General features: G+C 48.1%; 1 protein-coding gene across 1 annotated transcript in view; it reads right to left on the bottom strand.

The window, feature by feature from the left end:
* MTMR2 (myotubularin related protein 2) overlaps positions 1–7,266 on the bottom strand; it is a 79,822-nt gene extending 72,556 nt beyond the window's left edge. Inside the window, exon 1 of the mRNA XM_054164539.1 lies at positions 7,087–7,266. Coding sequence (XP_054020514.1) covers positions 7,087–7,169 — 83 coding nt within the window. The 5' untranslated portion in view covers positions 7,170–7,266. The remainder of the gene's footprint in view (positions 1–7,086) is intronic.
* Positions 7,267–12,408: the final 5,142 nt, after the last annotated feature.

The following is a 12,408-nucleotide window of genomic DNA, read 5'->3' as shown; positions in this document are numbered from 1 at the left end:
ACAACATTAACTACAACACAAGGAAAATGTGCCCAACTGTATTTTATATGCTCAAATTGAAAATATACTTGGGAAAAAACAACACACTTTTGTTGAATGGCCAGAGCCTGGACAAAGAGATGTGCATGCACCCAACAAAGGAAAACTTCCAACACTGGAGGTTTCACACTGCAAGAGAAGTAAGAATAGTTTCTGCTGAATGCAGGAGCAGAAATGTGCGTGCCAAAGATTGCCACTGAAAACAGTTAATGAGTTCTTCAAAGATAATGGTTTCACAAGTGTACTGCATAAACTAAAAGCTCCTCAGACTTTTCAACTGAATGTTATTGTCATTATTTTCTGCCCCAAATCCTCAGCCTCTAACGAAAAGATTCTCCTCACTTTGCAAACATATATGCAGGCAAAACTGCTCTTTTTCTTCACAATTTACAGTACATAGAAAAAAACTGTCTCAGAATGGACTTCAGTTGCAAGTAAGTGTTATAAATTATCACTCCCATATTAAAATTAATGATAATGAGCCCATCTGGAGTTGCTAATTGGGTCTAGGCATAGTGTTAGGTTTCTCATATGCAAAAAACCAGTTCACTATCAACACTCAGCCAGCAATGTACTTGCCTTTAACGGTAACAACTCTTGAGAAATCCTGCTTCACACATAGAAGAAATCAAATGCAAGAAGCACTCTCAAAGCCCGTGAGGAAAGTGACAGCTACTCACATTTCACTGAACACCAGAACTGGCAAAAAACTTCCCTTTTCAAACTCTTAACTTCAATGAGTTATCATGAAACAACTCAATCAGCAAAGCTCATACATCTGGTAGCAATGTGGTGCTAGCGAACCCTCCTCAGCCAACAGCTTATAGACACAACTCTTTCCAGCATCACTCTCATCAGTGGAGAAAGAATTCCTTCAGCACAGCCTTAAATCAGGCCAGGTATTGACAGAGCCTTATTTGAGGCAAAGGGGGAGTTTGTATCTCATGCAGCTATTGCTTCAACAGAGCTTGCTGCACTGATTTACACGGTTTATGTTTGCAGAGTTATCCCTGAAAACACAGACAAGGAGCATGATTACTCTCATATGCTTCAGTAAAAGTGGAACACACAGGATCCACTGTGTCTGCAGACCTCTGTGGATGATAACCACCAGTAGAGAGGTGGTAACAAGCAAGTAGAAAGTGACAACATCAAGCACTGCTACATTTATGCTGGCAGGAAACATCTGCCCACTGCCTTATGTCTTTGTGTCATTTTTATACTGAGGCTGAGATATTGCTGACATCTCCAACAGCAGTTTCCTTACAGTACAATCACCTCCAAGCTTTTGCATAGGCAATAAAAATTCACCTTCAGCATATACAGCAGAAAAGCTCTTAGATATCTTACTGGGTTGTTGCTCAGAGTGGTCTGTAATATGCTTTTTCAGGTAACATTTCAGAGGAATACAGAGAGAGATACATTCAGAAACTATGGCACATAGTCATACAGGCTACAAGACCAAAATGCCTCATCAGTTTAATTAAAAGTAAACATCTGCAGTTGGACATCACCTTTTTTCCTAAAATCATGTGTCCTGCTAAAGTCATACATGGTTTTATCTGGCTATCCCTTCACAAAAGGAAAGACTGTGGTAGAATCTTGCTGGCTGTTACTTCAAATTCCAAAGGCCAGAGAGCATCCATGTGCAACAAAACAAAACAAACACACACACACAACCCCCCAAAAAACTCCAAGGAAAAAAAACCACAAAGCACAAAACCCAGCTACAACTCTACCTATACATTATTTTTTAAGAGTGGTCCTTGAAGAAGTCTAACCAGCATAGCTGAAACATGCTTCTCACCCACTCACCCAGGGTCTCCAGGCCATTTTACAGGTACAAAAGCAGTACATAACACTGAGCAAGGCTTCCTCTTCTGGACATAACCATGCTGTAGCTCATCAAATGTTAGAATCAGTGGCTTACCTCACTCCTTTTCCTGCCTCATGGATTGTTCCTGGCCCCACACTGCAGACACTCGAGTGCTCCTTGCAAGCTGCTAGTTAAATACCAACACAACTATTTCAGGTGTAGTTAGCTCATGGTCATCCATCTTTCACAAGAACAGGATGCAAGAGGAAAGTCCATCCTAAATACCGACCTTTGGAAGCAAGAGGTCTGCAGAACTCAGTGCTGTGCCACCCAAAACTAGCACTGGGTGAGACAACTTAGACTTCACAAGCAGAACAGCTGTTTCAGCACAACTATGAAGGCAGCTGAGCTAATTAGCTGTGACTTGCTCATTTGAAACTAAACTCAGTAGTTCCACACAGAGCTGGGGGGTTTTTGCCATGCAAAAACAGCAATACAAATTCACACACTGCATTGGGTTGGAAGGGACCCTGAAAGGTCATCTTGTCCAACGCCTCCTGCAGTGACCAGGGACACCTCCAACTAGATCCAACTCAATACTATTAGTCTCAAAGAGTTTATCAACTATTTTTTTCCTAGTTGGGACAGAAAGGAAGTGACACCTTTTAGTTTTTCTGTATCTTCCTCAGGGAGCACAGGTACTGCAAGTTACTGTCTACTAAAATATCAAAGTAGTTTTCACTGTCAAATGCCATTATTGAGATCACAGTATCACCAAGGCTGGAAGAAACCTCAAAGGTCATCAAGTCCAACCTGTTGCCACCGACCTCATGACTAGACCATGGCACCAAGGGCCACGTCCAGTCCCCTCTTGAACACCTCCAGGGATGGGGATTCCACCACCTCCCTGGGCAGCACATTCCAATGGCTAACAACTCTCTCTGTGAAGAACTTTCTCCTCACCTCCAGCCTAATCTTCCCCTGGTGCAGCTTGAGACTGTGTCCCCTTGTTCTGGTGCTGGTTGCTAGAGAGAAGAGACCAACCCCTTCCTGGCTACAACCACCTTTCAGGTAGTTGTAGAGAACAATGAGGTCACCCCCAAGCCTCCTCTTCTCCAGGCTAAACAACCCCAGCTCCCTCAGCTTCTCCTCACAGGGCTGTGCTCAAGGCCTCTCCCCAGCTTTGTTGCCCTTCTCTGAACACATTCAAGTGTCTCAATGTCCTTCCCAAACTGAGGGGCCCAGAACTGGACAAAGGACTCAAGGTGTGGCCTAACCAATGCAGAGTACAGGGGCACAATGACTTCCCTGATCCTGCTGGCCACACTATTCCTAATGCAGGCCAGGATGCCATTGGCCTTCTTGGCCACCTGGACACACTAGTGGCTCATGTTTAGGCGGCTGTCAGTCAGCACTCCCAGGTCCCTCTCTGTTTGGCAGCTATGCTCACATGCATTATTAGCAGACAAACATACACATGTTAAGGCACTTAATCATGCTAGCAACCTTACATTGGAATGGGCTGCGCAGGGATGTGGTGGAGTCACCATCCCTGGAGGTGTTCTAAAAGAGATTGGACATGGCACATGATGGTTTAGTTAGTCCTGAGGTGTTGGGTGATAGGTTGGACTTGATGATCTCTGAGGTCTTTTCCAACCTTACTGATTCCATGATTCCAAGTAAACTATCAAGCATGGCTTGTCCACAAGTTAGATCTCAAGGATCTCTAGGAATAGGCAACTCACATCAGAGCTGGAGTTGAAATAATTCAAAGATGCCTTGCTGTATACTAGCACCTTTCCAAGTCTTCCAAATCTTACATAAAACAATCCTACAACTCAATAAGGCTTCTCATTGCTAGGTAACTGAATCTGGGATGAGTGACCTTCTACTCATCTTTTTTGCTGTTGTTCCTTTTACATACAACAGCTTATGACAGCACCCTCACGATTCATCGTGCTCCTCACATCACCCCTGAAGATCTTTTTCTGTTTAAGCAAAATCACATCATGAAAATGTGTCACATCTTGGTAGTCATAGGTTAACAATTCAAAGTTGATCCAGCTATTAGATCACAAGAACAAAGATGAAAATGAGTGTATTTCAATGCATACAAATAGAATCATAGAATCAATAAGGTTGGAAAAGACCTTTCAGATGATCGAGTCCAACCTGTCACCCAACACCTCAGGACTCAGTGCCACCTCCAATCCCCTCTTAAACACCTCCAGTGATGGTGACTCCACCACCTCCCTAGGCAGCACATTCCAACGGCAATTACTCTTTCTGGGAAGAACTTTCTCCTCACCTTGAGCCTAAACCTCCCCTGGCACAGCTTGAGACTGTGTCCTCTTGTTCTGCTGCTGGTTGCCTGGCAGAAGAGACCAACCCCCTCCTGGCTACAACCTCCTTTCAGGTAGCTGTAGAGAGCAAGAAGGTCTCCCCTGAGCCTCCTCTTGTCCAGGCTAAACAACCCCAGCTCCCTCAGCCTCTCCTCACAGGGCTGTGCTCCAAACCCCTCCCCAGCTTTGTTGCCCTTCTCTGGACACCTTCCAGCAACTCAACATCTTTCCTAAACTGAGGGGCTTGGAATTGGACACAGGACTCAAGGTGTGGCCTAACCACTGCTGAGTACAGGGGCACAATGACTTCCCTGCTCCTGCTGGCCACGCTATTCCTGATGCAGGCCAGGATGCCATTGGCCTTCTTGGTTACCTGGGCACACTGCAGGCTCATGTTCAGCCTACTATCAACCAGTACCCCCAGGTCCCCTTCTGCCTGGCCGCTCTCCAGCCACTCTGACCCCAGCCTGTAGCACTGCATGGGGTTGTTGTGATCAAAGTGCAGCACCCAGCACTTGGACTTGTTAAACAGACCCATTAGCTTCAGAACAATTGTTCTGGTGCATAAAGTTAGACTGCAGTGCAGCTTTAACCATTTTTTTTTAATTAAAAATTCCTCACAGTAAACATGGATCTACAGTTCAATTCATAGGAAAATTATTTACTTGTGCATTAAGTATCCCTAGATCCACAGAGGAAGCTTGTACTAAATATTGTGAGGGTCAGCAGGCATCTCTCATCACCAGAACACTATTTTACTTACAAACTTGCCCTAAGCTTAACCAAGTTTCAAAGCATACACCAACTCAAGATAAAGAGGGTTTTATTAATAACTGCAGCTGAACAACATTTACCTATTTGCAACACCCAGCTAAAGAAAACTCTATTTTATTTGGTATACATTAATAAAAACATGCTACTTTTCTTCTATGGGTTCTAGATGTTAGAGCAGAGACTTGGCATTCTGCAAGCTTATGGACAAGCTTTTTCATATCCCAAGAAATGTGTTGAAGTCTGGGTCTTCTCAGAGCTTGGAGGACACAGCCTTGTGCATGCTCAAAAGAACCAAATGAATCATCTCAATCTCCCAGTGGTTCCATCTGTGAAGGGCATGCTGCTGAAAGGCTGAAGAGGGGTTTCCTTGTAGCCACTGGCTCTTCCAAATTAAGCTCTTTTGTGTCCACAGGCCTGTGTCTCTTACAGTGACCGACCTCTAGATGCATCCAAGCTGATGCAGAGGGAAAATGAAGAGTATATTGGGTCAGAAAGGTAAGGGAGAAATAGGCCTGTAGGCATCTGGAAGGACACAGATAAACTGCACAAGCAAACTGGTAGAGAGAACACAACAATGTGATGAAGGAGAGTGAAAGGAAGAATCATGAAGAACTGAAGAAGGAAGGAATCTGACTGCAAAGTGGGCACTGCATGCCTGGGGAGCATCTCTGCAGGAAAGGCCTCGGAGACCCTACTGTGGAAAAACTAAGCATAGGACTAAAGATGCTGGCAGCAAAGAGGCCACCAACATCCTGAGTTGTAAAAACAGGCAGAGCCAAGGATATCCAGGGAAGGATCCCCCTCTCCTTGGTACTCATTAGAGTGCTTCTGGAATATTGCATTCAGTTTAGTCCCTCAGTGCAGGAAAGACATTGATGAGTTGGAGTGAGTTCAGAGAAGCAGTACCTGGTATGGCTGAATGCCTGCCTGTGAGGAGTGTCTGGGAGAACCTGGAGCACAGATTGCTTCAGGGGACCAAAAAGCAGCCCCTTATGTAGAAGGTATCCAGGAGATGTTAATGGGCTGCACAGAGAGGTTGTGCAGTCTCCATCTTTGCAGGTTTTCAAGACCAGACTGGATAAAAGCCATGAGCAACCTGATCTGATCTCAGAGCTGTCCCTGCTGTGAACAGATGGGTAGACCAGGGACGCTGAGATCCTTTCAGTTTGAGCTACCCTGTGATCCTACAACCTGGGCATAGCGTGAGCAGTCCAGAATGGGTCAGAACAACCTTCAGCCATCAGGTTATCCTGTTCCCAGGCTCTACCACAAAAACCCAGAGCCTCCTGCATACCACCAACCCTCTCCATCAGTCAAGGTCCTCCCTTGCTACCTTGCCACACTTTTACGTCAAACACACAGCCCAAGTGAGAAATGCTTTCGAATCACAAAACTTGCACTGCAGCAATAGTCTGCAGAGGGTGGGACAAACAGGAAAAGTCTCTGTGGCTAAAAGATCATGGAAATTACCCACGTGGCATCAGAAGTCCTTCAGACCACAAGCTCTCAGAAAAAGCTGCAAGGACAATACCAGAAATGTTCAAGAAATCTGGTACTTCAAAAGCACAGGATGAGGCCTAGCCTGGGAACAGCAGTGTTCAGGAAGGCAGCTAATGAACCTGTCCTTCCAGCAAGATCTCACCTCCACTGTCGGTTTCCTAAATCCGTTCACTGCAAGTCGCGCAGCTCTGCGCATTTGGAGAGCTTCTACCGAGAGGCTGCTGGGGGTGGCACCTCCTGCTCTGACTAAAACACACGTAACAGAAACCAGCTCGGCCGCAATCGAGCAGTGCCCACGCCGGACAGCGTGCACCACGGCCCCGAAGCCAGCCCACCGAGCACGGGGACATCCCACCAGGACGCACCGGCGGGCACGACCCGGCGGCGGGGAAACGCCGGAGCCTGCCGTCCACGGAGGGAGAAAAGGGCAACGGCTCCATCCCCTCGCCTTCCTTTTCTCTACCGACCCCATTTCGCCCTCTTCCTTTCCCCCACGCCCCGCCACGACTCTTGATTGACATGGGGCCCCTCAAGCCGTCCGGCCCCACGGCCGTGGCAGCCCGGCCCCGGCTCCCCGCGGGCGGCGGAGGGGGGCGATGGCGCGGCCGCCGTTACCTGGAGAGGGAGTCGCCGCTGGGCGGCCGCGCCGCCGCCGCCCGCCCAGCGCCGAGGCTCTCGCAGCTGGAGCTCTCCTCCATGCCGGCCGGCGGGGCGGCCCCGGGGCGGGCAGCAGTCTGTCAGCCAAACGGCAGCCGCCCGGCGGGGCGGGAAGCGGCCATGTTGGCCCGGCGTGCCGCGCGGGGAGGGCGGTCTGAGGCGGGGCGGCGGCAGGGGGCTGAGCCCGCGGGCTGCGGGGATGCGGAGGAGGGAGGTCGGGGAGGCGCTGCTGCCGCCCGTTCCTCTCCCTCAGGCTGTGGTCCCGACAGGGAGACAGAGGGGCAGGGGCGGCATGCAGCTCCGACACCTCGCGGGGCTGAAGGATACAAGGTGAAGGTAGGGTGAGGGAGCTGTGCTTGGCCTCCCCTCGCCACACCCCCGCGACGCTTCCTGCGGGCTCCGCACCCCTCCTGCCTAGGCGGGGCGAGAAGAGGTGAGAGAGGGGAGCCAGGCAGCGTGTGCTCGCAGGGTACGGGATCGGCCACGGCCTCCCTTTTTAGACTAGAATAGGATAGAATTAACCAGGTTGGAAAAGACCTTTGAGATCATCGAGTCCAACCTATCACCCAGCACCATCTCATCAACGAAACCATGGCACCAAGTGCCTCATCCAGTCTCTTCCTGAACACCTCCAGTGATGGTGACTCCATCACCTCCCTGGGCAGCACATTCCAATGGCCAATCTCTCTTTCTGTGAGGAACTTTCTCCTCACCTTGAGCCTAAAATTCCTCAGTCTGAGACTGTGTCCTCTTGTTCTGGTGCTGGTTGCTTGGGAGAAGAGACCAACCCCCACCTGGCTACAACCTCCCTCCAGGTAGTTACAGACAGCAATAAGGTCTCCCCTGAGCCTCCTCTTCTCCAGGCTAAGCAACCCCAGCTCCCTCAGCCTCTCCTCACAGGGCTGTGCTCCAAACCCCTCCCCAGCTTTGTTGCCCTTCTCTGGACACCTTCCAGCATCTCAACATCTTTCCTAAAGTGGGGGGCCCAGAACTGGACACAGGACTCAAGGTGCGGCCTAACCAGTGCTGAGTACAGGGGCAGAATGACCTCCCTGCTCCTGCTGGCCACACTGTTCTTGATGCATGCCAGGATGCCATTGGCCTTGGGTACCTGGGCACACTGCAGGCTCATGTTCAGCCTACCATCAACCAGCACCCCCAGGTCCCTCTCAGCCTGACTGCTCTCCAGCCACTCTGACCCCAGCCTGTAGCTCTGCATGGGGTTGTTGTGGCCAATGTGCAGAACCTGGCACTTGGATGTGTTCAATCTCATGCCATTGGACTCTGCCCATCTGTCCAGCCTGTCGAGGTCCCTCTGCAGAGCCCTCCTGCCCTCTGACAGATCAACTCCTGCCCCCAGCTTGGTGTTATCTGCAAATTTACTGATGATGGACTCAATGCCCTCATTCAGAACATTAATAAAGATATTGAACAGGATGGGCTCCAGCACTGATCCCTGGGGGACACCACTAGTGACTGGCTGCCAGCTGGATGTGGCAGCATTCACCACCACTCTCTGGGCTCAGCCCTCCAGGCAGTTCCTAACCCAGCACAGAGTGCTGCTGTCCAAGCCATGGGCTGACAGCTTGGCCAGGAGTTTGCTGTGGGGGACGGTGTCAAAGGCCTTGCTGAAGTCCAGGTAGACTACATCCACAGCCTGCCCCACATCCACCAGGCAGTCACCTGATCATAGGAGATCAGGTTGGTCAGGCAGGACCTGCCCTTCCTAAATCCATGCTGGTTGGGACTGATCCCTTGGCCATGCTGTAAGTGCTGTGTGATTGGCTTCCTGGAAACCAGAGGAAAGCAGGAGATCCCGGGCTCCCTCCCTATCTCACTCTGGCTCATGCTGGTCATTGCTAAGAGCAAGGATGTGGTCTCTCTCAAGGGTTCACCTTGAACTCCTCTCATTTGTGCTAGGCTAGGCCACTACTGAGATTCCCCTCTTGTCCCAGGTGTGTAACCATCATGAAAAATAGTTGTTCTCCTGGAACATAATTCTACATGTCTGCTCAAGAATCCCCATTGAGGTTACCCTTCCGCTGGATGGGGCAGGGGCTGTGGAACATACCATGTCAAAAATCACAGCAGTCTGCAGGGTGCTGGCATGTGCAGCCTGTGTGCATATGTGACAATTTGTGGCCAGGAAGCTTTGCAGCTTGGTATCAAATGTTCTGCAGGACGAGCCATGGTATGTGCAGATCCTTGGAGCAATTTGGTGAGCAAGAGAAGATCTCTTGGCATGGCTTATGAAGACTGGGATATTGTATCTTAAGCCTCCCATAGCCAGCACAAAGGTGCCTTCCAAATGCACAGCTGTTCTGGAAAAAATTACATGAGGCAAAGAAACTGAAACCCTGGGGACATAGTAGTAGGCAGGTGGGTTTCCAGTAAGGCCTGGTTGTTGGTAAAGAGAATACCTGATGTTAGGAGCATCAGTCCAAATGGATGTTCTGGATGGACTGGGAAACTTTTCAAAACAGCATAAACTCTGTCTTCTAAACATCTGAGTACTCTGTGGCTGTAAACTGGTTACTGAAACATCACCCTCCTTGTGTTCCAAGGAGTAAATGAGTTGATTTATCTCTTTCTGTTGTTTCCTGTTTTGTTCCTGTCATCAGAATGTAACTCCAGAGCACAAGCCTGTGAACATAAGCAGGGTTGCAGTAGCCCTGCCTGAGACTGCACAATGTAGCTGTGAAATTGCCTCTGTTGCTCTTTCATTTAGTGTCTGTTGGCTGCTGTTAAGCAAGGTCGATGTGGGATGGTTTTGAAGCTGGTTTAAACTTGAAAACACAGCTTTGCCAAAGCATGGTGGGGGTTTTTTCTTCTGCAGTTTTAATTTAATCTCCTGAACAAACCATTTTTAAATTGGCAAATGAGTTTGTCTAATAGTGGGGAGGGTTTTTTTTTAGCCTAGAAAATTGAGTTTATGGAGGCTTTTCTAAAAATGAAAAACTCTCTTTTCTGGTTAGAAGGGAGAGTTTGGGGTTTAAAACTAAGCTACTTGCTACTGATTTATGATAGTGTTAAAACCCAAACAAAATGCTTCAAGATTATGACACTGAAAAGATCACTACACCTGTGCTGATTTTCTACCAGCTGCAACATTATCTTTTTTTTTTTTTTAATGTTGATTTTTAGTTTTATTTCTCTAGTTAGGGGCAGCAGAACTTTCAGTGGAAAATAAGATAGCAGTGTGATATTCTGTCCTCTTCTCTTTAGCTTTCCATCCCCACCTATATGTGGGTTAGCAGCCGGAGACCTCTCCAGAGACAACTGGACAGATGAGTGCTGTAGAAGCAGTAGTTTTGCATTCCTGGTAAGCTGTCACACAGTTCTTGGTAGCCTTTTCCTCCTGGTGAGCTGTTTTCCCTGCCTTTCTGAGGATGGAGTTCCTTTGGAAAGGTTGCTCCTGTAGAACTAGCGTGGATCCGTTCCTTTCTCCCTTTCATATCTCATCAAATCACCTCGTGGTGTTGCCTCCACTCCCTTTGCCAAGCATAGTTTGATAGAGGTGCAGTTGTTTGAAAAAAGTCAAGTAGGCCTCAAAACAATACATAAACTTCCTTTACTGTGTGGAAGTATGAAGAGTGCCTTCCATTCTTCCTAATTTGCTATTGATGTGGCATCTCTAAGTAGTTTATTGATGAAGTGCTCTATTTGCTTTTCACTGCCCTGTTTTGTTCTTGGCCTTATCCCCAGGGCCTGTGAAACCCTTTAGAAATTCCCACTGGTGCTTTGTAACTGAGAACAAAGCTAATCACCTCCCGGATCTCTCCTGCTGCTGAAAGAAGCTAGCAGTCTGCTCAGTGAGTCTTTCTGCTCCACAATACCACATTTTCAAAGTCATCAGAATTGTCTCTCTCTGAAGTGACTTACCTCAGGGCTCCTACAAGTGATGGAGAATTAAATAAAGGCCTTGACATAACCAAACCCAATTAGGGACAATTCACAAGACTGTTTTATAACCAATGCAAAATAAGCACAGTTCAGTCTATGAACCTCTTTTGGCTTGCCACATCCCTTTTCATTATCTTACAAGTATCATAATTTTTGTGAGGGAATGTTCTGCTGCAGTTTTATGATTTAAACACAGGAAGCAGTAAGAGAAAATTAACATCATGGATAAACAGTGAAATTACCTGTGTTCACCTTTAATGGCATGTGGCTGACACAGCTGAGGTAAACAATATCCCAGAAGAGAGCATGACAAGGAACTTACTTGAGTCAAAGACTATTTCCAAGTAAAGTACAAGTGGACATGCATTTAGCAAGTCCAAGTGCTGGGTGCTGCACTTTGGTCAAAACAACCCCATGCAGTGCTACAGGCTGGGGTCAGAGTGCCTGGAGAGCAGCCAGGCAGAAAGGGACCTGGGGGTACTGGTAGACGGCAGCTGAACATGAGGCAGCAGTGTGCCCAGGTGGCCAAGAAGGCCAATGGCATCCTGACCTGCATCAGGAATAGTATGGCCAGCAGGAGCAGGGAAGTCATTGTGCCCCTGGACTCAGCACTGGTTAGGCCACACCTTGAGTCCTGTGTCCAGTTCTGGGCCCCTCAATTTAAGAAGGACATTGAGACACTTGAATGTGTCCAGAGAAGGGCAACAAAGCTGGGGAGAGGCCTTGAGCACAGCCCTATGAGGAAAGGCTGAAGAAGCTGGGGTTGCTTAGCCTGGAGAAGAGGAGGCTCAGAGGAGACCTTCTTGCTGTCTACAACTATCTGAGAGGAGGTTGTAGCCAGGTGGGGGTTGGTCTCTTCTCTCAGGCAACCAGCACCAGAACAAGAGGACACAGTTTCAGACTGAGGAAGAGGAAGTTTAGGCTCAAGGTGAGGAGAAAGTTCTTCACAGAAAGAGTGATTGGCCATGGGAATGTGCTGCCCAGGGAGGTGGTGGAATCACTGTCCCTGGAGGTGTTCAAAAAGGGATTGGAGTGGCACTTGAAGCCATGGTTTGGTTAGTCATGAGGTGTTTGGGGCTAAGTTGGACTTGATGATCTCTGAGGTCTTTTCCCACCTTAGTGATTCTGTGATTCTGTGACATCCTCCAATACTTTCTGAAATAGTACTTGGATGTAACTTTTATTTCTAGCACCTAAGAACTGTAAATTACATATCCTGGCTTTCTTTGGTGTTTAGAGGCTGTCAAAGTTGTGGTGAAGACAGCAAAAAGAGGATAATTTCATGTATCATAAAACATGATTAAGTGAGGGGAAGTAAAACTTTTGCCTCAGTCCTTGGGCAGGAAAGGAGGGTAGTATTTGTGTCTGTTGTAATTA

The sequence above is a fragment of the Dryobates pubescens genome, chromosome 10 (assembly GCF_014839835.1).
Source record: "Dryobates pubescens isolate bDryPub1 chromosome 10, bDryPub1.pri, whole genome shotgun sequence".
Lineage (NCBI taxonomy): Eukaryota > Metazoa > Chordata > Aves > Piciformes > Picidae > Dryobates > Dryobates pubescens.
Note: the sequence above shows the minus strand (reverse complement) of the source record. Positions and strands in the feature narration are given on the sequence as shown.